The following is a 27,024-nucleotide window of genomic DNA, read 5'->3' as shown; positions in this document are numbered from 1 at the left end:
ATCGCCTCTTACTACCTATTGCGGACCTGTTTACTTTTCCACTGCTCCCGCTGAACCCAAGGGCTTCAAGGAGGCCAGTGGTGCCTAAATCGACCGCTGGGTAGACGTCTTAACATTCTGATAAAACATGCTCCATTGTTTCCCTAGCTTTACCGCAGCACGCACATGCTTCTTGTTCCTTCTTAAATATCGATATATAGGTGCGTGTTCTAAGGCATCCCGATCTCGCTTCGGAAAGTAATGAGCTTCGCTTTGAGCTATCATCAACTGTTTCTTTCCTGATTTCGTTTTTTCCTCTTAAGTAGTTACTCATGGCAGGTTTTCTTTCCATTGCCGCCACCCATGAAACTATTTCAGCCTCTCTGACTTTCCACTTGACCATCTTTGTTGCTGTGTTGCCCACCCAACAGGGCACATACTTGCTGGAAAGCTTCCTAGTTCTTTTCCTCCACTGTGAATCCGTGTTTTTCCTGCACAGATACCTGAACACTCTCCCAGCCTGTTTACTTTCTTCCATATTCCTCAGGCGTTCTTCATACTCAATTTTACTGCGAACTTCCCTCACTTCAAAACTAGTCTAGCCCATATCACCCTGCACAGCTTCATTTGTAGTCGTCCCGTGAGCGCCCAATGCGAGGCGACCCACTGACCTTTGCTTCCCATCGAGTCCTGATTGTACCCCTGATTTGAAGCAAACAACCGCATTTCCAAAAGAAGGTCCTGGAACCAGTACACCTTTCCACATACTTTGGAGGACCTCGTACCTATTGTATACCCATAGCGCTCTGTGCTTCCATTATGGCTGCATTTCTCTTCCCCTTCAGTCTTAAGTTTTTTTCCTGTGATTCCATATATCTATTGCCCTAGTTTATCCATATACCAAGGTATTTATATTCTGTTACCCGAGGTATTTCCTGGCCCTGTACCTCCGCTGTCTGTTCACTGTTTTCGTTGAATACCATAACACACGATATCCTTACACTAAATTTAAAACCTAAATTGTTGCCTTCCTGTATACAGATATTAGCCAGACGTTGCAAATCAGGACGCCTTGACAACAGCGCCGCAGTTGAAACGGAGAGAAGCGGTACTATCGAGGCATCCTAGCGGCGCATATAGACACTAGAATTTGACGTTGCCTTCGGCTCCAAGCTCGGCGTCCACAGTTTGGGATTAGGGAGGGCTAGTGCCCTTCTAGTAAGTGCCGGCAGGTGGCCAAGGACGTCGAGCACCAAGCTTCAAGCGTTACGGTGCCGGGGGAGGCACGGCGCGGAAACTGTGCCATCCAGCTTGTGCCAGCAGGAAGTGGCCGTAAACAGCACGGCACGCTGGACCGCCGGGGTTCACATTCCTGGAAGGGTTGCCTCCGGGATCCGTGACGTTAGAACGGCTGGCCGCGCATCTTCAACGGTTCTGGGCACGGTGGTTTTAGGAGTATCACTCCCTAGCTCCAGGGAAACGTCACTCCCATCCCATTGAATCAGAGCTTTTTAAGAATTTTGGGACCACCAGCACGGGCTTTCGTACCATATTTCGAACACGGTGACCTAACGCTATCGAGTTATTAAAAAAAAAATGAGTCACGCCACAGTGAAGCGCAGAAATCGATTTTTTTTACATTTTTATCTTCCTTCCTTTCAAATCGCCTGCGTTGTCTCAGCATCCCTGGCCTGACGGAAGAAATACTTTACAGAAACTATCTTCGAGCTCGAAAGGCAGGATACCGCCGCATCTCTTTGCCGTGTCTCCCAGGTGCACGTTGAACAACATCCAGGCCAGTCGACTACGAAGGTTGTTGCTGCCGGTTCCGCCACTGACGTTCAAGAACTGCAAAAAACAAAAAAAAAAGGTCAAGGCCCACCGTGGGCTCTGCAACGCGTGTACTCTTGAAAGCCGACTGCGACAAAATTTTTGGAACACGTGGTATATATGCCTAGTATGAGATAGTGTCGATGTCGAGGAACCTCCGTGCAAGATTTGACGTTTGAAATATGAACAGTAGGCTCCAAAAGATAGCCGCTTCTGATACCGAACCTGGAAGAAAAAAAGCCATCCAACACCACTTGCCATAAGTGATGGATAGCCTACAACTCGCTGCTTATCAGCGTGACCTCCGAGATTCGGGGCCGGCCGCGGCGGCCCGCGGCTTCCTGGGAAAATATCGGAGGCGGCTAGCTAGGATCTACGTCGTAGTGGCAACTACACCAGCAGCACGCTTCGTCTTCTTGGGTGCTGTTTAGAGGCTGGTAAGAAAAATGTAAATTACCGTTTTTTTTGTGTTACAAAAGCACAATAATCCACCCTGAGCTTTTAAAAATTTTATGGAGTAGTAGCTGTGTGCCAGTCTACAATGAACACACAGCCGCAATAATATTTCTTAATGTGGTGGCGTAGTAGAAAAAATACAGGCATTTGGTGAACGACTGTACATGTCCGCCGCGGTTTCTGACTGCACAGCAGTCAGTTTCCGATGAGAATTTTAGCTTGTCCGTAAACGTCATTACCGTTTGCGGTATACCGGGTTACCAGGGTGGTGTACAGCCTCATCAATGCCGGTACCGCGTTACGCAGAGTTTAACCAGATAGCGCACAAAGCTAATACTTCACTGACCTACTGTACTGTACATAACTGCTGTTTTAAAGCGTCGGTAGCGGAAAACTCCTTAACGACCGCCCCCTTTATGATTCCCCTTCACCGAGAACACTCACGCGATAAGGAACAGTTCGCATTGTAGTTGAGCAATGAGTCACGTGATGTCGAAATCAGCATTGATGTTGTCGTCCACGGCTGCGGTAACCCGGTAATCCGTAAGCGAAGAGAAGTTTTCGGACAAGCTAAAGCGTTGTAATATTAGAGAGCTTTAGCTTGGCTTGGAAAATTCTTAATGTTTGCGGTTTATCGGGTTGCCGGAGAAGTGCGCAGAAGCAATAACGCTGGTAGCGATATCTCCTGATGCTTCGCTTAACCTCGACACCTTAGAAACGTGTCCACGTCACTTGCGTTGTTGAGAAAATTGAATCGCTATTCCGGCTCTCCGAAAGTGGATGTCCCGCGAAGCTTTTGAAAATCACCACTACAGCAGCTGAGGCTGATGCAATGCTTTATTGATGGTAATTCGGATGCTTGTTTTGTTCAGGCTTGTTCTTTGTTGAAATGTATGCTGTTCTCTGTGTTGTATGGGTGACATCAGTGAATGCACGCACTGTTCTCTTCACTTTGCTGAGGGATGGTATCCTCTGCCTTGCGGGAGTGCGAGCCATTGCATTTTTGGCGTGCTCACGGGGGTATGATCAAATGCGGCCTATGATAGGTGCTTGTTTAGAGCGTGTTCTTCTGTAAAACTCTCGCTGCTCTGTACTTGTATGCATGATTAGACAACGTACGCAAGGTTAGCTACACTTGACTGTGTGCTTGTAGCCTCTGCAATACGGGTGCGGGGAATGAGATGAGCCATTGCAATTTTGCTTGCTCAGGGGGTTATGCCGATTACCCGGAGGCTAACAGCTCCGCTGTAAAAAAAAGAGATAAAAAACATACGTTCACGATTATGCCGCTGGCGAAAATTAAAATTTACACCAGCTGCAATGTAGAGAACTTACTTCGCTATTGCAATAATTATCCTGTTTTTGTTTTAATAAGCTCTGCGCCACCAGTTGGCGCCGCCAACCCGGTCGTCTTCTGTATAACCCGGTATACGCAAACGGTAAAGTGTTTGGGGGGAAAAAAATTATCCAGACGAATTACGACCTCACGCTTGCGCTGCCATGTACTGACCCTTGCAGTGGCAGTGTGCAGGTAGTCCGTGAAGACGACTCTCCTCTTGTTTCCGGGAGTCGGGAATCCACCGTACGTGAGGTACGGTGCGGCCAACGTTTGCTTGCCTTTGTCGACGACGGACGCCGCTCCGCAGAGCTAGAACAGAACGCCAGCAGTCGACGTCGAATCAGTACCCTCGACGCCCATTAGTAAGCAAAAAGGTAGGTGCAGATCCGATGCACATGATGAAATTTAATGTGAGGCGAAAGTTTAATTGAAGCGGTTCGATAAAAACTAACCGTGCGCCAACATTTGAAACTTTCGAATAACGAATCGAATGTTCCCCTATTCGACTGCGTCTTCCAATCGAATAGTCGCTATCCGTAAATACGGAGGCCTTTCGAGTAGTTTCCGAATATTTGAAACCGCCAACTGTACGGGATCAAGCATAACAGTGAACGAAATGTGCAATAAATTTCATCCATAACTGTAGATAAATACGAGAATTTAGATGCAGTGGAGAAGACTACGTCGTCCAGGTAACCAGAATTTTGCTGCTAAAGTGCTGCCATACACACGCACCAACTAGACCTAAGCGTGCGAATAAACTGCTTATTCGTTCCGAGTGCTCAACTGGCGCTTTTATTAAAGAAGGATTTATAATGCGCCATATTATGACAATCTTGCTAACGTTGAACTTATAGTAGTACGTGAAGCGCTGTTTATAGTAACGGTCAAAATGGCCTGCTCAATATTCGAAAATTACTCGACATTAGACTCACTTCGCGTCTGGCACTTTTCGATTTCTCTTTATTTCGGTTTCAAAACTTCCCATTCACGTCCACTTCCATTATGCACTATGTGCAACCAAATTCGATGCTTGCAATAATATTTATCGTCGATACAGCGACGAAATGAGGACCATAAGGTGATGTATGATGGTTGTCGAGGGCTGAGTGGTGATGAGAGGTGTGTACAGAAGAAAAGTACGATAGATACTGCACCTGCCGTATACAAACACAGATAGACCTGGACCTGGAGACCTGGAGACTGCGTCGACGGTGCGAACTTAGTCCCTGAGTTCCTGGCACTACGGCCTGAACTAGAGGAACTTAAGGCGCGGAGGAATCGCCGAGGAAACGGGAGCGCTCGCTTCAATTTATTAGTGTACCATCCGTGCGAGCTCAGGCGGAGGCGGAGGTGAAATGAGGGAGCTCTCCTCGTACAAGGACGGTCACAGTGGTGTTCGGTAACCGGACAAACGGCTTCGGCTTCTTAATAACGGCGACCCTTGGCCTGTTCAAAGCGCCAGCAAACCTCAATGATGCCTTTGACGCTAGTGCAAATTCGAAACATAAAGAGGCTGAACGCGTCGTCCGCTATGCCCTTCAAGACGTGTCCAACCTTGTGGGACTCGTACGCGTTAGCATGAGTGTTCTGACGTAGTGCCAACACGTCCTGAATGTCGAATATTTACGGTTCGGTAGATGCCTGAGCACGGGTGGCTAGCTCTTTCATTGCAGTGGCCTTTCGTCCGACGGCGCTCCCGTACAAGTCGCGGAGTTGCTTCCCATTTCCTCTTCGTGGTTGACCGTATCTTTGGTGTTCCGTTGAGGTATAATAGCACATTCGCGACTATGAGCCTCGGATCTCAGTGGCTGGGCTGACCCGCATGTTCGTAGTAGTCCAACCAATTTTCAACGTCAATGTCACTTGCGACTTAGAATGTTCCCGAGTTAGGAGGACGTGAAAGGATGATCGCTGGTGTTGCCGGTGCCGTTGATGGTGCCCTCACCGACTTGCCCGCCATCGTGGAAACACTGGAGCGACGACCTCTGCGTAACTCCTTGGTCCGGCGTCCTTGGACTCCGCTATACCTCCAACAACTGATGCGTGGATTACCCGTACGTCGAGATAAAGCGAAGGTTTGTATTTATGCAGTACGTACAACTGGACAAAGCAGTCAAGCCGACTACCAGCTCGTGCAGCGCTTCTGCAACACTTCGTCTTATTCGCGCTTAAACGGACACTAAAGGTTAATATTAAGTCAACGTAGACTGTTGAAATACCATCCCAGAAACCTCGAAACAGTCGTTTCATGGGGAAAATGAGACTTCTTTAAAGACAAAATGCGCTCTGAAGCGTCCGCGTGCCTCTAGTCCAGTTCAAATCGCCCGCCCTCCGATCGGGGAGTGGTGACGTCATGGTGTCATGGTGTCATGGTGACGTTGCGCCGTCGGTGGGTAAAACGGCGCCCGCAGAAGGCGCTAAGGCTTTTCTTCGCAAAACGCAAACGCACGGCCAGAAACAGAGCCAGGACAGAGCCGACAGCAGCGCGAAAGCGAAACTATAGTGGCTAGCGGAAGGGAAGGCGCGCGACGATAAGCTGGTTCTTTATTTTATTACGCTCGCTTTGACACTCGTTGCAATGAACGACCCTGACAAAGACACATTGGCTCGCGATGCTGGGCTCGACTGCAGCGATTTAGGCACTGATGAACGTGACCTGCTGCTGAGGGCTCGCGCTGCCGGCGTCGTTGCGTACTACTACGACAGCGGCTGTATGTCATGGCTGTACATATTCGCACATTTTTAGCTTTTCCTTCGTGAAAATCAAATGCCGCACTCACCGCCCCGTCTTTGACCTGCAGTTGTTCCTGCGCTTCGGAGAATGCAGGCAAGACCGACGGAACAGCGATACGGGAAAGCATTGCGTTGTAAGGCAATCCACACGACTTCAGTAAGTCGGCGTTGAACTCGTAATCCTCTGGACGAAAGTGCAGTGATTTTTCACACTATGCGATTTTTCGGCTCTTTTACAACGCGCTGTGGCAGATGTACGGCACTTAACCACTTCGAACGGAGAGGTTCACTTGTTGGGACGCAGTAATAAGTAACGTTGGGTTCGCCGCTGCAAGTGCCCTTGGCCAAGTTCCGCGGACCGTTCGCGCATCCCGCGACATCAGAGGGACGTGGCATTCTCGCTGCTTGTTCGAAATGCAAGTTTCGCGAGCCAGCAGGCCCAGGGCAGCACGACACGATAACGAAAAACTCAAACTCCGAAGCGCGCGCGGTGCAGAAGCGAGCGCGCAGAGTCGAGCGAAAACAAAACCTTTCGACCACCCATACTACTCAAGGGTAACGTCAAAATGTTATTTTTTTCTTAGAATCGTACAGAAGTAAACAACTAGCATTTTCTGCCGTCTTATAACCTAACGAAATGATTTTTTTTACTACGTGTGGTTGAGCACTAGTGACAAATTATTGTGAGGAGTGCTTTCCTCATCGAGCTAGTACCGGAATGTCCGGGGGGGGGGGGGGGGGGGGGGCGGGTGGAGGTCTCAAATCGTGTCATGCATTTACCTCAATTGTTCGGTTATAAAGCTCTGTTCGGGATTATATTGACGCCTTAGACGTCCTAGAGCATTGCTTTATCACTTTAACTCGACTTCATAGTAATATTTAGTGTCCCTTTAAGGCACCGCTGTCGCATATATGCGCGAACTCCGCGGAATGGCCGTGCGAGGAAGGCATGACGGGCATGATGAGTCGCTGGAACACTCCTACTCGTTTTGTGTTCCTCGCGCTGACCATTTACCACAATCTGTCTGTCGGATGCGACCCAAGGCTGCTTACAGCTAAAGAAAAGCTCTTGTTCGCAGGCTGCTTGCCTCGATCTCTGTGAGGACGATCACCCGCGCCGCCTCCCACCATTCGCAGAGAGGAAGAGCGAACAGAAAGCTTTCTGAGAATTACTCCGAACTTTTCATGTCGCCCCTAGAGTCGCCGTATATTCTCTATGAGCGCCCCTCCCCCCTCCCCTCACCTAGGCACCGAGAGGGAACCTACTGCTGTCATTCAGAAAGTTTTACTACCGCCAACCCTCGCAAAATTGGTTCGCCAATGGTAAAGGCGGAACTTTTGAAAGTACCCAATACTTTGTTCGTCTAGTCTGTGGTCGAGAAAAGTGTTCGATTCGAAAACGCCTTCGTCGTCCCTTCGCATGTTATTTTTGTCAACTATTCCGTTAATAGTGGACTGTAGATAGGAACACACAAAACACACACTTTAGTTTTCTTTATATATGTGCAACATTTTGGGGATATACGTAATTGCGGAACGGCCAGTCGGCCACTTAAAACATAACACTTGTCTCGTTGGACCTGTCTTATGGCACTTGCAACTCGCATTTTAAAGTAACGAAATCGCCGCTTTTGTAAGTAGGTTACATGGATAGTCAGATCTCAGAAATGCTAGAAACAGAGAGAGAGAGAGAGAGAGATTGTGAAGAGGAATGGGCACCATGTTCTGCAACCCTTTAGGGAGCATGGCTTAGCGCCTGAAATGCTAAGCCCGTACCACCCGTGCGACCCGTGCGAAGTCAGCAAAGAAGTCCTTGTCTTCGAAAACTCACCGCTTCTCTGCTTGTCAGGGCAGTTCCGTTGCATTCAGCGTTGACGGCGCTAGCCAGGTCGTTGTGGTCGCTGGTCAGCTCGTAAATCAGCGTGCCCATCTCGAACGAAAGTCCCAGCGTAGTGGTCTGTTTGTCAGTGGCGTTCCTTTTCAGCAGATACCAGAGCTTGGCCTGCAGGCAGTTCCGCGCGCGTTCGAATATCACTACGCAGTACGACTCCATCCGCTGGCTACACTTTGTTGCGGTAGTTCCGTGCAGCAGAGCCAAAGCTACGCGACCCGCGAGCGCAGATTCTTGCGCGGCGAGATGTAGTGCCACAGTTCGGTGTCCGTTGGACGACTTAAACGGCCTTGAAAAGTAGTCTTTTCAGCATGTGTTTACTGGCAAGCTTCTGTACAGGTTGCAGGGTGGTGTGTTGCGCGATTTCGCTTTTTAAGTTTTTAAGCAAAATATTTACTCAGGCTCTGCGATATCTAAGATAACGTTCTGCTCTTGTTCGAAGGAAAACGCGCAGATAAAAAGAAATTACTGAAATGCTGCCATACCGACATTAATTTGCATTCAAAAAGGACAAGCAATTGTTTCATTTGACACTGGACGAATTTATACGTGTAGCCGGCACAACCACAACACCGTGGATGACTCCCTTCTGCTTCGTGCTTTGTTCTTGGCGAAAATTGCGGCCATAGACTTGCTTGTCTCGTATCCTTCCAAGCTGCTGTTGTGCGCGAAAGGAACAAATCAATTGGCGTTGAACATCTTAGGAATAGTGCGGAAGGTGTGCGGTAAACGTGCACCAGTTCTAATTAAGAAAAAGGCTGCACTTACGAATTACGGATGGTGGATTAATTCTTTAATTAGAATAACGATTAATCAATGATCATATCAACTTTGAGTTGATTAATCGCTTTCGATGGAGGATTTTTTATCGACGAATTGATTAATCGAGATTTTTGCCGGGCACTTTGTAAACGTTGAAACACATTTGTCTACTTTTGCAGGACCCAATTTCAATGTTTTGAGGTAGCAGCAAGTTTGAAACACAAGCGCATGAAGGTTTTATAAAGGATTATATTTAACTTTAATAGTTGGCACTGCTGGCTTCCGAGAAGATAAACAATGTACGTCCTAAAGTGGCGCTTCGTGCAGAATTAAATATTATACATGGCACTAGTGAATCTCTGTGCAGTAGAGTTAAACAAGAAATGGTGAAGTCCCACTGAAATGTGCAAGAAATGTGCATTATTCACCAAGCAAAAGAAAATTGCACGTTTGCGATTTTGAACCAGATAATATTTGCTACAGCGCGAAGGAATGTCAGTTGTCTGGGACTTTTGGGGGAAGCCAACGCTTTCTTTGAATGGCCACACGACCAGCCCGGCGAAAATAGATGCCCGGACGCCATAGACTTTCTGCAATCGACATGATCTCCATCGCTAAAGCCAGATAAATGCTTCAAACTGGCGCTCCTGTTGCGCTCATGTTGCTCATGTTGCTCATGGCGCTCAGTTGCGAAGCGGGAGTGCCGTGACCAACTACTACTGGCTTGTTTATAGTGTGCCTCGAACAGACCTCTCGCTGTTTGGAAACAGTGTGACGTCACTGTGAGTGGCCCTCCCACCTGCCGCGCCATCGAAGTGGACGTCGTTTGGCAAAGAAAAAGAAAAAAACTTTCGTGCGATTTGTTTTTTTTTTCTGCAAGAAAGCGTTGCTTGTCTATCTACTGCCGCGATCGTAATTCCGGAATATTGTAGAATATCACAGTAGAATATTTGTTCCTGAAGCTGCCTGTTACTTTAGTTGATTGAAGTGTTGCCCTGATTCTATTGGAAGTTATTTTGGTGAATATTTAATGCAATACTGAAAGATAGCTAGAATGGACCTGTATTTATTTAATGCTTTGACGTGACCCTTTTTATAGATTAGTATTATGATGGCATTCTTCCCGGTTTCTACACTACAAGGCAGCAAGCTTTTCAAGCATAATATCTACCCAATTTTTGATTAAATTCTCTATTGTTCCATTGTCTCCGGCCGCTTTTCTCTGGGGACATGTCTTGCAAGGCCCTTCTAACTTCATCGCTAGTAATAGAGCATTACTTCCAATGTAGGTTGCCTTGGTGCCTTACCTTCCACTTCAATTGCTGCTTCGGAAATGAGCCTAGTTAGTGTTTCATCCTTTTCCTCTCTGTTATCTCCACTTTCCTGTTCGAAAGCTGTATGTTCGTTTATGAGTACCAGCCTGAATTCGCTTGCTTTTACCATTACTGCGTCCAGGTTCTGTTTCATCTTCGCTAATTTTGAATAACTCTGTCAATGAACCTCGGACTTTATAGCTACCTGGCTCAGTTTATTCCTGAAAGGTAAATACTCTTTAGCACCAGTAAAGTTTCGTTCGTTCTCTGTCCTCGCTTCACCGCTGGAACTTGAAGCCTCTCGGACGATGATCGGCAGTTGTTGATCAAACGCAGGCAGGAAGCGATGAGATCAGATGTACAAGAAATATTTATAGGTAAACTTTTCTATATACATGGCAGGTAAAACAAATACATTACAAACTTGAACAATTGAGAAACAAAGTCTCACTCTTCGACTGTCTCAATGACTGTTAGAGCCCAGACTCGTTTTAACGTACATAGTACGGAGGCTCACTGATCTATCAGCAATCCTGATTTCAGCCAAGTCTAACGTACATGGTACGGAGCCTCACTGATCTATCAGTAATCCTGATTTCAGCCAAGTCTCCGTACCATGTACGTTAGACTTGGCTGAAATCAGGATTGCTGATAGATCAGTGAGCCTCCGTACTATGTACGTTAAAACGAGTCTGGGCTCTAACAGTCATTGAGACAGTCGAAGAGTGAGACTTTGTTTCTCAATTGTTCAAGTTTGTAATGTATTTGTTTTACCTGCCATGTATATAGAAAAGTTTACCTATAAATATTTCTTGTACATCTGATCTCATCGCTTCCTGCCTGCGTTTGATCAACAACTGCCGATCATCGTCCGAGAAGCTTCAAGTTCCAGCGGCGAAGCGAGGACAGAGAACGAACGAAACTTTACTGGCGCAGCACGACAGGATCGGCAAGCCCCACAACGAGCAGCGAGCCAGGCGCAAGGAATCAGAGGGCCACCAGCGAATTCCGCAAGGGTTGCAATTCATCTGGACAAGGACGTCAGGCGGCGCCCCCAGCAGCAACGGGTGAGCGGGATTCCTTGCGTTTTGTCTAGGTTGGCATGGCTGTTGTTCAGTGAGGTTAATGGTGTTCACGCGCAGAACAGCAAACGCGATTGAGGCTAACGTAAACATTGATACTGCATTTGAACAAAGAGAGGGTCGGAGACGGCAGGAACTGCAACGCGTCGGAGAGACCGAGTCTGAGACGTCGGATTCTGAAATGGATAGTGAGACGCAAGGTGCTGCTCAGGCTCCGAGCACGACAGATCCAGAGGCCATGGCGGTGAGACGCCTGGAGCTGGAGCTGGAAAAGGTGCGCCTACAGCTAGAGTGCGAGCGCATTGCTCTACGGAGAGTGGAGCTTGAGCAGTCGAGCAGGCCGCCTTCGGTGTCGGAAGGAAGCGATCGGCGCGGTGCCATCACGGATGGAATAGCACAATGTGCTAAAGTGCTTAAGGCATACCGGCTGCCGTGTGACGCTGACGTTCCGATATGGTTTGATGAGGTCGAAAAGTTGTTTGCATCTTTTCAAGTACCAGCACATAGCCGTGTACATTTGATCATGCCTGCGCTGGCCGAGCGGGTTCGTTATCTGTTGCGTGGCCTCAATGACGAGGAATGCACAGATTATGAGACTTGGCTGAAATCAGGATTACTGATAGATCAGTGAGGCTCCGTACCATGTACGTTAGACTTGGCTGAAATCAGGATTACTGATAGATCAGTGAGCCTCCGTACTATGTACGTCAAAACGAGTCTGGGCTCTAACAGTCATTGAGACAGTCGAAGAGTGAGACTGTTTCTCAATTGTTCAAGTTTGTAATGTATTTGTTTTACCTGCCATGTATATAGAAAAGTTTACCTATAAATATTTCTTGTACATATGATCTCATCGCTTCCTGCCTGCGTTTGATCAACAACTGCCGATCATCGTCCGAGAAGCTTCAAGTTCCAGCGGTGAAGCAAGGACAGAGAACGAACGAAACTTTACTGCACCCTTCACGTAGTTGGCATTGGCCGTCGCCTCCCAAAGGAAGCAGGTGATTACGGCCCATACGGTTGAGACCGGCCGTGGCTTATGCTTGCAAAATGTGATTATAGATGAACTCGACTCCAAGACGTAATTCGAAATTGTACAGGTTGAAGCAAACGTACCAAGCTCGGGTTTTTTTCATCTGCCGAACTTTGGAGGATGTTCGGAGGCACGGCGCGGCAGCTCTCTCTACTCTCCGCCGAGCTCACTGAAGCTATGGCGATAACCGTGTCCACGGCGAATGAACTGCGGGCAACAGAGCGCAGGAAATCCATATTTCGCATCCTCCTTGTGAAGAGAGTAACCATGCCTTCACTCTCTAAAAACGTTTACGCCCTTTGGGGCTTTTTTCGCAACAATAACCGTGATCTGCCTTGCTTGCGTTTCTTTAAAACTCAGCGCTCGTTACTCGTGACCTGGAAGTACTCGTGACCTGGAAGTACTGGAAGCCGCTCGTGACCTGGAAGTACCGTGCTCGCCGCGTTATAGGAAATGCGGGCAAGACAGATGAAGATTATTGTTGCGGGACAAAATACGACTCAGAATGCGTAAACCTTTTCTTAAGTGCTCCACTTAGGAAGTGCTCATGACGCCCTTCTTTACGGGAGTAACTGCACAGAAATCCATTTTCGCTTTAGAGAGCGGCGCACTCTTACAACTGTTTGCACTCTTTCGGGCTTATGTTGTCGCACAAGAGTAATCGTCATCTACCTTTCTTGGGTATCCTTTCATGAAAGCTCTGCGCTACTTTCCTGTCCAGAAGGCTGTGTCACGCTGATAACGCACAAGCCGTTCTTTACATGGAAGTACGGGACTCGCCGGGTTAAAGAAAGGAAATGCGTGCAAGACAGATGACGATTATTGTTCTGGGATGAGATGAGCCCCAAAGGATGCAAAGTGTTTTTAAGAGTGTAGTACCGTTCAACAGAGTAAAGTCGCCAGCAACGTCCTTCACAAAGGGAGTACTGGTGACGCCTTTCTTTGTGCAGTAGTAGCTGCACGCATGTCCGTAAAATTTTTTTTTATTTTTGAGGGCTTCGTACTTCGGCCGCATTATGATGGAGGATGAATGCAAAATTACAGCACAAACTTCCTAGTGCGACTTCTCAGATAGCGAATAGGCAGGCATTATATCCATTTGGTCTCCTTGCACTTATGCAACGAATCGTTGACTTAGTGGCTGAGTTATGCACACCGCGGATGGCGCAACGCATAGGCGCCAAATACGGGGGGCAGGAGGGCCTCCGGGGCCTGAGCCTACTCCACAGTTTACCGCGGAAAGGGGCAGCCGCTCCCCCCCCCCCCGTCGGCAATGCCGAAGCCTACACCCCCCTCCTAAAATGTCGTTATGAGAGTTTTGTTACCCCCATCATTTGATGCTTCTTTTTAGTGGCCTCTACCTTTTCAGTTAAAATATCATTGTGTCTAAAAGCTTACTGCATCGTTGTTGGCGCGGACGTGCACGGCTAGTCATTCATACTACTGCATTATTGCTGCAAATCCTGACAATAGGAAGACAAGCGCATTAGGAGCAACAGAGCCGGTTACCTTATCCGTATTTTTTCACAACATTTAAAACAAATGCATGCTGTGAACACTATACACAGACACTATATATTTAAATATATACACAGGACAAAGCTTATTACATTTCTTTAAAAGAAACAGGTAGCCAGCTAACAAAACTTTCTATTGGTAGGGATAGCCTGTGCCTAGAAAATGAATATCTTGCTGTATGTTCACCTCACTTCAAGTTTGTTGTCGTGTTTTTATGATACTGAAAAAAAAATCGGCAGACTTCAGTGACCCCTTCGGCAGAGTGTTTATCAGCGGCGTGTGAAATGTGCGTGAATGATACGTGCCTCACGATAACTTTTTATTCCAGTAGGCAGCGCTAACGATTCATGATCGAAAAAAAAAACCTCTCCTAATAATTGAGAATATTTATTAGAAATGGAAACATTGCCACTTGAACGCAGAGGTAATAAATATATATAATTCACTCAGTAACCAAAATGCGGCCAAGTTGGATTCAATATAAATCGGGATCAATAGTAGTCACGCGAAGCAGTATTAGTGATTGCGAAGCCATAGCCTCCTATAGGAGGCTGTAGGAGGCTGTGGAGAAGCACACGACAATTATTCCAAATGAACAATGCATCGAGGTGACACGAAGTTTCTTCAGGTACGACTGTTACTAAAGGTAAAATTTTATATTACATACATACATACATACATACATACATACATACATACATACATACATACATACATACATACATACATACATACATACATACATACATACATACATACATACATACATACATACATACATACATACATACATACATACATACATACATACATACATACATACATACATACATACGTGTGTGGGTAGGATTTGGAAAGCTGGGCGCCCCGCCTCCCGGAAAGATGAAAACTTTCCGCCTATGATGCAATGTATCGAGGATGACACAATGTGCTGGAAGTATTGCAAAAAACCTGATGCAGTTATATAACTGGTGAGCCTAATTATACTCGGAATTAATCTTATTGGGCGAAATAATGTCATTGTAAATAATCAGAATTAGGGTTAAGCAATGTAATATGAATTGACCTTCATTAAGCTTATTTATCATGACCGGGCTTAAGTCGCTCATTAGATTTAAGTCGGCTTAATTAACCCTGATTACTTTTCATACATTCAATCTTGACCTTATTCTTAATCTTGCAGGCTTGTTCAATCTAAAGTAGCCTCAAATAATATTGATTAGGCTTAAGCAGTTATATAACCTAAATTATTTCGATTAGCATCACGATTCTTAGTTACCCGTCATTGCGCTTAAGTAATTTCATTTTAATCTCCGTTACGCTTCCTCGCTCTTCACGAGTCTCAAGGAACTTTACTATAGGCTTACATAATTTCATTATAGCTAACCTTATTAGTCTTTTACTAGCCCTAATTACATCTAAAAGAACAGTAAAGGCAAATATGAGGTAAAGCTAAAGCGATAGATTGGTGCTCAAGAAGGTCTAATGTAATTGGGAAATTAAAATAAATGCAGGATAGGAGTCGACACTCCCTCGGGACATTAAAGTAATAGCATGATGGTGAATGCACGCCTCATGGTAATTCGATTACTGGTGCTCAGCCCCCGCTAATAAAAAATCGTTGATAAGATGACAGAAAATGGTATTTGTCCGGTTCTGTTTGATTGTTCAGGATAGAGAACAACTTATTGACGTTACCCTTGAGAACGACGCGGGCGGCCGAAAGATTGCGTTTCCTCCTCTCCTCGCCGCCCGCGCTTTCCTGTTCGAGTAGTTTCGTTACCGCGTAGTGCAATCTTTGATGGCTCGCGAAACTCGCACAACCTGCGAGTAGCAGAGATTGCCGCGTCCGTGCGATGTCGCGGGATTCCCGAACGGTCCGACGCCACGTGACCCAGAGCAGATGCAGCGGCGAATCGAACACTCTATTGGCTCGGTTTCCCTAGGCCGCGCATTTGCTTTTTGCGCAGAGAACCGTAGCGCCCCTTGTCGAGCGCCATGTTACTCACCGACGGCATTGAAGGGCAGTGATGGCATATGCAACATCACGTTCTTCCCGCTCGGGGGCAAGCGATTTGACTTGCGCTAAACATATGTGCACTCTCGAGACGCAATTTTTTTGGTAAGCAATCTTTTCTTGGCACGAAACAAGCCTTGCGAAGCTTCCGGAATGGTATCCAATTGTCCAAGTCGACTTACTATTTTCCTTCAACGCCCCTTAAATACTTCTTTAGTACTCACTATATGTAGTCATAACCACAAATCTCGGTAGTCATGCGCAGTCATCAAGCCTTCTCATATATACCCCCCGTAGGACTCCATCTATACCTAACTAGGGCGTCGTGTCACACGTTACAGACAGACGGATGGACGGACAGATTGTCATGGGAAGTGGCCGAAGAATGCTTACCCGTTAGAAATGCTTGTGTACTGTGCACTGAGTGCACCTTAAAGAACTCCAGGTGGTCCAAATTTATCCGGAGTCTCCCCTGCCTCATAAACAGATCGTGCTTTTGGCAGGTGAAATCCCAGAATTTGCGTTCGAGTTTCGTACTTATCAACGGATTGTGGTCGTTAGCTCTGTCTGTCAGAGCTGGAGCGCTAGTGGCTCATATTATTGCGCGAGTAACTGCAACTCACAGCCCATACTGAACTCTTCTTCGGGCGAGCTGTTTTACCGTTTCATGAAGTAATATTGCCGCCACTCTCTTTCAAAGACGGGAGCACCGGTGACTCCTGGCAGGAGTAACTGCCATGCATGGCAGTTACTGACCGATTTGAATCTGGCGTCATCTCTTTGAAGCTTGCCAGATTTCACGCCGAATCGCATACCGCGTGTCCCTTGCCCTTGCAGTCGTATTCACAAATGGGCATTTGCTCCGGCGTTCCTGGACTGTGCACAGCACTAGTCTTGTACATGAACCCCATGCAGCGGAGCCATAATTGCGAGACGGCTTTTCGCGCGCCTCTCAGGCGCTTGCTTATTCGCGAAGCGCCACCACGTGGCCAAAAAAAAAAATGGGCTCCGCTACGCTGCGCAGAAGCTTCGTTGTCGGATGCGAGACCAATGCTCGAAAGGATTCGGCCGAATAAGCGCCATAGACGTCGACTCCCGTAAGGAGCCATATACAATGCCAAACGAAGAGCAGCGCCACAGCGCGACGGAAAGATGCACTGTTATATGTACCCTTGCCATGCACCGCACCGCCATGCACACGATACTTACTTTACAACATGCTTGACCGCCTGTTCGAAGCTGACCATGCTCGGACGACTGTAGTCACGCACTCCGATCGCGATGACATTGTGCGAGCCATTAAGGTGCTTCTTGATCTCCTGCGAAAAGAAAAAAAAAGAGTGCTCGCTAAACGTGGTGGGGACTGATTTTGAAGAATGAAATCTGAGGACTCCGACACCCGTTTGAAAAGGTGCATTGGCTTTAATTACGTGTTTCGCGTTTACAAGCCAACAATAATTTACTTCCCTAACAAGCGACGTCTCTTTATTGTGTCCAGTTTCTTAAGCTTGTTTCGTGAACAGTTCAGGCAGATTTGTTTACCATTACTGTATCCGCAACCAAACGTTTATGAATATGACTGTTGAAATGTTGTTGGCAAATGGTTGATGAATTGTTGACTCAGTAGCCTTTCAACAATACCTCAATAATTATTTAAACCACATAACAATAATTCAACAGTAATGTTGTTGGGTAGTTCAGAACAAAACGTCGACTAAATTCTGTTGATATATTGCTGAATAGTATTAAGTATTAGTGAGCCATTGTTGAGTGTTTTCCAACAATAAAGTCGTTTACTAAAGGCTGTTAAATTATTGTCGAATAACATAGAGTCTTCTTGAGCAATATTGTGTTTCGAAGCATATGTGAAAACCACACGCACTTGTGTATGTGTGCGTCTTTTGCACACACACACACACACAAACACATTATATATATATATATATATATATATATATATATATATATATTGTTTTACTGATCACATGATCACCATTGCACATATACAGGGTGTTCTTTCACATTACTTGAACCATAGACGTATCTACCGAGTGACCAGGGAGACAGTGACCCCTGCCCACCATGTAGATAGGGCTATAGTTCAATTTGCGTGACTTGGTCCCTCCCCCACTTCAGAGAGCGGGGGAGGAGATGAGCCTCATTCACTGTACAGGTTGGCGCCCCCTGTCGACCCAGTAGATACGTTTGTCGTTTAAGTTACGTGAAACGCCATGCACGTTTCCACACTCACACATACACAAACACATACACATATGTATGAATAAGACTTCATGATGGAGGCATCTGTGGCTGCCGCAAAGTTTTATTTGAAAAGTTGATGCACTTCTTGAAAAACTCTCGGCCATGCACACGCGTTTTCTTTGCCGCGTGTCCCAGCTAACTTCAGCAAGAGTTTAAAAAATATGGGAATTCAATGTAGCTGGATAGAACCAAGGTCATCTTTGTTTGCCGTCGCCTGGTGATACGCAAATGATTCTTTTTTCATTCAGCCTAATTGGATAATTAATACTAAATAATTGTTTGGCTTTTCAAATATGATTAGATTAAAACTGTAAATGAGAAAACTGTATAGCGAATGAAAAATTCCCGATACAGCTTTCTGTTGCTCAACCCGGGCTACATAATGTTTTTCCGAGCGTGAAAGTATGCTGCAAATGCACGCATAATTGCCGCGCGACTGGCCGCTCGAAGCACTTTCATGTATTCGCAGGCTTCTTTCAAGCTCGGAAAAATACTATGTGGCATGCATTGAGCAACAGAAAGCTGTATCGGGAGTTTTTCATGTCGCTGTACAGTTTTCTCATTGACATGTTAAGTTACATAAAACACCCTGCGCGGCCACGCACGCACGCACCCACCCACCCACCCACACTCACACACACAAACACACACACATATGTGTGAATATGTGTCGTACAGGTGCGGGCGCTGTGGTACGGTATGGGCTAGGGTGGCTACTAGATGTTCTCCACGCCCGAGTAGAGGCAACCGCGCCTTCTACAACGGCGTTGGGCACGCGAATGGCGGACGCCGTAGGGACGCATTAGCGGCGCTCGTGTGTATCTGCCATTCGCGTGCCCGACGCCGCAGTAGACGCCCAGGTTGTCTCCATTCTGCACGGAGCGTCGCGCTCGGCGTCGAAAGGTTTTTCACGTGGTCAGCCGACGCCGCCTGACGCCCAGCAGGCGCGTCAACGCCGAAAATACACCGCAAGCTTCTTCATTCTGGTTAAGGCGTTATTCCTCTCGCTGTGTGCGAGTGTGTGTCTGCACAGAGTAGCAGCGGTACAAGTTTGCGAGGTACAACTGCGATTATGCGTAATGCTGCGGAAATGCGCGTGTCGCATCGGACGCACTTGATGGCGCGTAGAGAACCGACGGGCCCCCGTACGTGGCATCGTTAATTGAGGGCAGAACCCGACGGAATTTCGATTTGCGCAGCGATTACTCACGTCAAAAACTGGTTGCATGGAACCCACTGCTTTGAGGATGTTACCGGCCTTCCCGATGACATTGAGCACGCCGAAGTGCTGAATGTTGTAATCTGACAGGCTGGCCAAAGCACTCGCGGCAATTTTTATCTTGGCCGCGGTGATGTACCTGAAACGGAAGCAAGATGGATCACGGGGTGGCGGCGTGGAAGCAACCGAAGGCCGCATGGACGATGGAATGTCAAAAATGACGGTATGCAAGCTCATGGAACCTTGTTTGCGATGCATTCGCGGCGTCGGCTGATGGAGATGATGGTACGAGCATTCCCTTTTAAATGGGGAGACAGCACGTTCTACCGATCTCATTCTCTCAACCTCTACGTGATGTATGTTAAACGATTTCTTTTCGTACACCCTTATGAAGCTCGTGCGAACATTTGAAATATGTAATAGGAATGTAATGAAATTTCATACTGGATGCATATTCAGTTCGAGGATTAAATAATCAATATTGTCAAATATTCTTTTCTCTTATGGTTTCTGGAGGAAGGAAGACCGACGCAAGCGGGGACTCGTTTTGTAGAACAACGGGTATACCATGTCCACCGAATTAGTGCAAGAATATTATAATATGTTAAGTGCCACGTATGTGAACAAAAGCAGAGTAACGGTGTTCGCCGTCGCTCTGTGGAAGTCAGGCTATTCTTTGTATTTCGCCTAATTACTTAATTAGTTACTATTAATTTTTCGACATCTCAAATGTTACAGTCGGAGCAAATTGTTGTCGATATAATTGTAAAAGATCATAAAAAATTCCTCATCCAGCTTTCTGCTAGTCAATACGTGCTACATATACGTTTTTTTTTTCGAAGCCTTAAAGGAAGTCCGCGAAATACAAAAAAAAAAGGTGCCACGCAAAGAGTCTCGTGGTGGTGGTTTGGGTCGTTCCCACGGAGGCCATATATCGCACGTGGTGTCCTAATGCGCCTCTTAGGTGGGGACGCCCTCGGCTGTGGACAAACACCCCATTTAGATCCGAGCGTTCAGGTCCCGTAACGGTCGACCACCTACGTGGTTGTGAGGGCGCTTGTATTTATTTTACTGGCGGGCTACCAGCGACAGCTCTAATACCCCAGTCATACGGGCACCCACGAACTCCGTTGAGCACGAAACTCCTTAACGGAAGTTGACGGCAATGGAGTTGCGGCCGTGCTACACAGCACAGTGCGAGCTTTCGACGGACGCCGCACGGGGTAGAAACGGCGCTGCTGCGCTTACTTCCGCGTGCAACTGTTGACATATACGGTCGCCGTTAAAGTAATCTATATATGTGTTTTTTTTTAACGGAGTACGTAATAGTATGAAATCACAGCGAGAATCTTTGCGGTACGTCTAGACAAGACTTGTTTTTCAAGCATAGCGAAGTTGCAAGCGATGCTGGCCACACTGTGATCTTGCTTTGGTGCGTGGGCTGTGCGGGTCACGTTGTTGGTCCGGTGCGCTTCGAGTTGTGATTGCGCTGTGTAATCGTGCGTGTCTGTGTGTTCGCGGTGAGCTCAACTGCTTCTAGATGAGTGACGAAACTCGGCTTGAACGACACGTGCGCCTCGCGTGCGTATAAAGGCAAACGAAATGCCGGAACGACGTTTCCCGATCCGGCGTGGCGAAGTATTTGTGTAGAGGGTACAGACGCTGATGCCCTTAAAACAAATTGAAACTTCCATTATGTGGCACATCCCAAGGCAAAAAAAATAATAATGCTATAATGAGTAAATTAGCCAGTTACAACGATTTTACTAGCATGGTTTTCTGCGTAACTGTAGCTACCTAGGAACGAGAGTACTCCATCCATCCGTAATGGCCATTGCCAAACTCCCTTCGCCCAAAATCTCCATTTTACTTCCTTGGCGCAATGGAGACCGTGTCACACGGAGCGCAACTCCATTGGCGTAAAGACGAAGAAGTTCAATGGAGTTCGCGGGTGCCCGTGTGACAGGGGTATAAGTCTGCACGTCACAGCCGCGGGGATTGCTTGTCACCAAGGCCGTGTGGTGGGACAACGGCCCACCCAGAGATAACACACACAACCACACAGACCTACCCCCCCTTATTTTGTGGAGATGCGAATCCCCAAAAGTAGCCGAACACAAGGATGGAGTGGGGGTGGGAGGGGGCATCTCTACCCAATAAAAAGTAAAAAAAAGTCGGCGTGTTTCCGGCGGCTCTGCGATTTTAACACCGTACTTCCCGCATACGAGACGGACGCTCTACCACTGGGTCATTGCGGAGATCATCGAGCTACCTACATGAAATGCGATACATCGATGACCGAGTCCTAACTAAAAAAAAAGATACTCGAGGCAATGCGAACGATCCAGTCTCTGAAACGCAGCGCGCGTACCATCTATTTGCAGCTGCTGCTGTTGTGACTGTTGCAAAACACGCCTAACACCATGAACCGAAAGGAAAGGGAACATGTTCGTCGTCGTCGTCATCATCATAATCATCGTCATCCTGAAACCTAGCTCAGCCTTAGGCTTAGTCGTTATCGTCCTTCCATCGGTTTTAACGTGGCAGCTGAATAATTCCTTGCCATCGCTCCTGCCTCTGGTTTTCGCGCTGTTACACGTAGCCTGCATCGCCATTCGTCGTCGCAATAATCGCATCGTCATCACGATGGGTTCTCTTCAGAGTGGTAGGCGTAGTCTGCGTTATCACAACCGTATCATGCAAGCATCCTCTAGAGAACTTTAGGCGTCATAATTATAATCAGCATCGTCTTCTGGTACGAGGTCGTGGTCCAGTGTGTGGTGGCACCATCATCATCATCATCATCATCATCATCCGTTTCAAGCTGTTAGGCGTAGTGTGCGCCAATAGCGGAAAGTGACACGTAGCATTGGCAGCCTTTTAAAGCAATTGCTCCTCACCGGTGGTCGAAGGAGACTCCCCTCTTGACGCTGCGGTATTTGAAGGCCCGAAACTTGTAGCTCAGCCAGCTGCTCTGCACTTTGGCGCCGTATATGTTCTTCCCCTGGATGACCACGTGTGTGTAGTACAAGTACGTACACATCCTGTCTGGAGGGTACATGGACACTGTGACTGCTGTGTCGCCCACTGTACACAGAAGCTCCCGGTCTGGGTTAAAAAAAAAAGAGAAAGGTTCTGCGATATTACGCGCCAAAGTCACGTTATGATTACGGGGCACATGTTATGGTGGGACACAACGGATGATTTCTGACCACACGGGGTTCTTCAGATTGTATTATAATCCGAAGTATTCTTTCCCGAATTCCATTTTCGTTAATTTAGTGGTAACTAGGTTGGCTATATTAGAAGAGAAAATGGAAGCCGATCTTCAATTTTGCGAATTCCGTGTTGAAACGCATTCGGGCCGCTGTGGTTCAGCAAACATTCTCGAAACTTTTGCTGTTCTGTATTCAGCCCCTTTTATAGAACACACTGCAAAGTATCTTAAAGCTCATAAAGAAATTAAGCCTAAGCAGACGCTATCCGAAATTCATGACGTCAGGAATAGCATGGTGCGGGTGAGTGACCGTCACCACCAGTCTTTGGTTTTCGCACCGAGGAGTGTTTTGACACTGCCGAATTTCATCGCGCGGCATTTTGACAACAAAATGATATTTCAAAACGTCGCCTAAATTTCAAGAACTTTCAGTTAGCAACGTCGAAAGGGCACGCGCCCTTCTGATAACACGCGTGTTTGAGGCACTTATTCCTAATTATGCTGCTGTGGTGTATCAGTGTTTTAATACTGGCCAAACAAACCATTGCTATGACGCATAAACGACGACGTTACGATCAAGTGTCGTAAATACGCCATGTAATTAGAAGGGATGTTGCGTTGTCAAAATTTGGCGGCCTTCTGAAATTTCGTTTACCTTAAAATGCTGCCTTTGATTTAGACTGGTGCACTGCGGTTAAGTTTTACAGATGACCGAAAGGTAAATGTACAAAATTTCTTCACCTATGTGCGCGTTCAGGCTTACGAAGGTTGGCACCACGGTAAGAGTGGTTTTCTTGCTATTGCAAAATGTTAATTTACTAGTATAGCTCGAGCAGTTATTTTCTCTCCCTTTAGTTTAAGCAACGGCAACTGGAGGGCCCCTTCAGAAGAACTCTTTGAGACGATCAGCGCTACTACCAACAATGCAGGAAAACACATTTATAACAGTATACGTGGCTCTTTTAATTCATAACCAAGGAGTTGAACTAATGCTACAGTGCACATGACCTAAAGGAGTACTGACGCCATAGACTGTGTTCTGTATTTCTACGTCACACTGCCTACAGTTGTCTGCTTGGGAAAGCACCGCAAGACTTACGAATAAAGAAATGATACTTTTCAGCAATAGTCTCTAAGGTGACCATGGATAGGATAAGCGACCATATTTTGAGCCAAACAGGGTAATAGGGTAAGTGAACGTCCGCATTTATTACGTGCATTTCGTGAGGCTAAATGTTACGTGCAAGCATAGTGACAGAGAAAAATGAGCAGTTGGTACATTTGTTCCAGTTACTCTCAGCGCTTGTATCCGCAAGGTAATTCGAGCGCTAAAAGCTCCTCGTATGAGCAGAACACACCGGTCAAATCGGTGGCTGGTCAACGAAGAAGAGTTCTCATGAAAGAACCGAGTACAGCGATTTCTGACCCGAGGTCACTTAGCGTTCGTGGCAGGGCCGAATCTGGAAGCTGGCGTATTGTGCGCGCGCTTTTTGTGCTTCCAAATTTACCTTGACCAAATACATGCAGGCTATCTCCTTCTTCAGGCTTGAACTTGTGTCTCGTTTGCACTGGGACCCTCCCTGCGTCCACAGCGGCGCGGAATCCCTTGCCGCCGAAATGGCGCGTCGTACACATCATTCGCAATTCGTGAACACCGCGCAATCGCAAACACGGCGAAAGGTAGAAAAAGAAGAAAAAAAAAGCCTGCCTTATTTTACTACTAGCGTAATCTGCCAAGCATGAACCTTATGTTGCACTCCCCCTCTCCAGCCACGCCCAGCCCCACTCCCACCCTCCCTACCACGTCCTCATATACTGTCCTGCGCTAGCGTAAGGTTTGCGCTACACCCGATGTGGTTGCTCAGTGGCTATGGTGTTAGGCTGCTGAGCACGAGGTCGCGGGATCGAATCCCGGTCACGGCGGCCGCATTTCCATGGGGGCGAATTGCGAAAACACCCGTGTACTTAGATTTAGGTGCACGTTAAAGAACCCCAGGTGGTCGAAATTTCCGAAGTCCCCCACTACGGCGTGCCTCATAATGAGGAGGTGGTTTTGGCACGTAAAACCCCATTATTTTTTAAGGTTCGCGCTTTTATAACTTTTCGCGCGAGGTCGTCTTTCTCGACATTATACTTGTGCTTGGCGTGGCGCTTGCCGTACAGAACCGGGCAATATTCTCAAAGCCTCTGTGAACTTCTTCACTAGCGCGCCAGCTGACGCAGCCTGTCGAGACAGATTGTGAGTAGACGAGATCAAACGCGATAAATGATTTGCGGAGGGCCGCCAGGCGGAGCATGGCGCCCTCCGCGGGAACGAGCGTGATCAGTCCAAATTTACATGTACCAGGTATCATCAGGAGCAGCTCCCTATATTTATGCCCATTGGCGGGGGGTGTAGACGAAGACTTCTCCCAGCGACCTCCAATTACCCCAGCCTTGCGCTAGCTGATTTCAGTTTGCGCCTGCAAATCTCCTAATTTCGTCCCCCCGCCTAATTTTTTTTTCCATCCCCGACTGCGTTTCCCTTCCCCTGGAATCCATTCGGTAACACTAATGGCCCTCCGCTTGCCTGTCTTACGCATAACATGCCCTCAGCAGCTCCCCTTTTTCTTTCAATGTTAAACCAGAACTTTTCGCTGTCGCCGTTTCTCCTCTGATCCACACCGCTCTCTTTGTGTCTCTTAACGTTATCCCTGGGAATACCGACGTGCGGCAACGAGCACTTGCCCCTCTTTTCCCCTGCAAAAAAAGAAAAAAGAAACAGGGAAATTCCTGGCTACGTAACTCGCAAGGCATGAATCAGTCGCTGAGTCGAGTTCTGATTGGTCCACGCGACGAGAGACTCGGGTGGCGGCAGAAGCGGCGGAAATCGCTACATATGATAGCGATTCCACCGCCGCCGATTTGGATCCGCGCACCTCCGAGCGACGGTCGCCTCAATGTGAAGGAATCATTTCGGGCGCTTTAGACCTACCAGAAACAAAGCTTATCCACGCATTTCTATTTATCGAAAGTGGCGGCGACTATTGCTTACATATCGGCAGCTGCGTCGTCGTCGGTGTCGGTGTCGTTGTCGGTGTCGGCTTCGTCGTCGCTGCGGGCGGAGAAATCAGAATGAGTCGCGTGTCTTCAAAACCGAGCCATTGTGAACGAAGTAAGGCACACGCTTAGAAAGACAGAAAGCTGAGCTCGTTGGTAAGGATTCATAATGCAAAGAAAGGGTAAGGCGTGCAGACACGGACAGAGGAGAAGAGAAGTGGACAACACGAATGCGGCGTTCGTGTTGTCCACTTCTCTTCTGTCCGTGTCTGCACGCCTTTCCCTTTCTTTGCAATGTACACGCGTTGAGGGCAAAATGCGTCAAGCAACTCACCGTATACGACTCAGTCGTAACGAACAGCCTAAATCCATTATTAATGCGAACGCGTTATTTGCTCCATTAAGGGAAAATCTGTGGGCGTGACTGAAAGTACCAAAAAGTGTCCGTGCGGTTACACGGTTCTGGTTGACGAAACGTGTGCCTAGTTCGTGCGTCATTGGTCACGTGACGGCGTAGCGAACGGTGAGCAAATGGTGCCACGTCATGAGTGTATAAAAAAAACTTTAATGCCCGATTGAACGCCGCTGAGCGGCCCTTCGAGCTATGAACTCTTCGCGAGCAAGCAGGCTCGTTAAGACAGGGCGCATTTTGATTTGACGTTACCGAGGTCGAATCTCTCTCCCGCCTTCGTTAGAACGAAGGCGAGATATTGCGCCGATAAGGAACGCGCGAAAACAAAAAAACATCTTACAGGGAGGACTGTATAATGCTTTCGCATTCCCTCACGTAAGCAGTCTTTAGTGCAGCTGCCAAATTTATTTTCTCGAACGTTCCAGTACTAGAGAAGCAGACATCGTTTCCAACTCATCGCATTCTGCGGATCGGATGGTTTTCTGGCTCACTTGCCAAGTAGGAAGCGCATAAGCACGACAGCGGAGTGGGATCCGCGGGCGTACGAGATGTCGTACCAACAACAGCTAATGAAAGAAATTTTTTCGCAGCAAGTTCTGTCTGAGCATCGAGTCGGATCCGACGCGCGATTCATTTGAAAAATGCCCACACCGGAACCTTGTTCTTGGCCGTTGGAATCTGTCGAAAGCATCTTAGTAGCGGCTGTCGGTATACGTGCGACAGTTCGTCCGTGCGATTGCGCGCTGAGTCGTAAAAACACCTCCGTAGACGCTCTTACCCACGTTCTGCACATATTCGGCTGAATGAGTAAAACATTTTCTTTTTTTTTTTTGGCGACGCGTTAAACGTCCTTAATGGAACCTTAGTGGAACGAGTTAAGCGCGGCACGATAGGTCATCAGATTGTAGGATCGCCTCTC

At 47.3% G+C, this 27,024-nt stretch overlaps 1 protein-coding gene across 1 annotated transcript; it reads right to left on the bottom strand.

Annotated features, from left to right (window-relative positions):
* Positions 1 to 1,614: 1,614 nt before the first annotated feature.
* Positions 1,615 to 25,843, bottom strand: LOC142587180 (uncharacterized). Its single transcript, XM_075698062.1, has 8 exons — positions 25,689 to 25,843; positions 22,338 to 22,545; positions 19,429 to 19,576; positions 17,166 to 17,275; positions 12,505 to 12,628; positions 8,172 to 8,342; positions 3,776 to 3,913; positions 1,615 to 1,827 (listed from the first exon to the last, which is right to left on the bottom strand). Exons 2-8 carry the CDS (start codon positions 22,496 to 22,498, stop codon positions 1,657 to 1,659), a joined length of 1,023 nt encoding a protein of 340 aa, XP_075554177.1. The 5' UTR covers positions 22,499 to 22,545; positions 25,689 to 25,843; the 3' UTR covers positions 1,615 to 1,656.
* Between the last annotated feature and the right edge of the window lie 1,181 nt (positions 25,844 to 27,024).

Source organism: Dermacentor variabilis, chromosome 7 (assembly GCF_050947875.1).
Source record: "Dermacentor variabilis isolate Ectoservices chromosome 7, ASM5094787v1, whole genome shotgun sequence".
NCBI lineage: Eukaryota > Metazoa > Arthropoda > Arachnida > Ixodida > Ixodidae > Dermacentor > Dermacentor variabilis.
The sequence above is the reverse complement of the archived record's forward strand: the minus strand, read 5'-3'. Positions and strand labels throughout refer to the sequence as shown.

What these genes read in the sequence shown, in the direction of transcription:
- LOC142587180 (XM_075698062.1), bottom strand. Translation starts at nt 22,498, where the DNA reads ATGTACCCTCCAGACAGGATGTGTACGTACTTGTACTACACACACGTG. An exon ending in CCATGCAACCAGTTTTTGAC is followed by an intron (nt 17,276 to 19,428) that starts GTGAGTAATCGC and finishes TTCTTTTCGCAG; the next exon opens with GAGATCAAGAAGCACCTTAA. An exon ending in TGCACACTGCCACTGCAAGG is followed by an intron (nt 1,828 to 3,775) that starts GTCAGTACATGG and finishes TGTTTTTTGCAG; the next exon opens with TTCTTGAACGTCAGTGGCGG.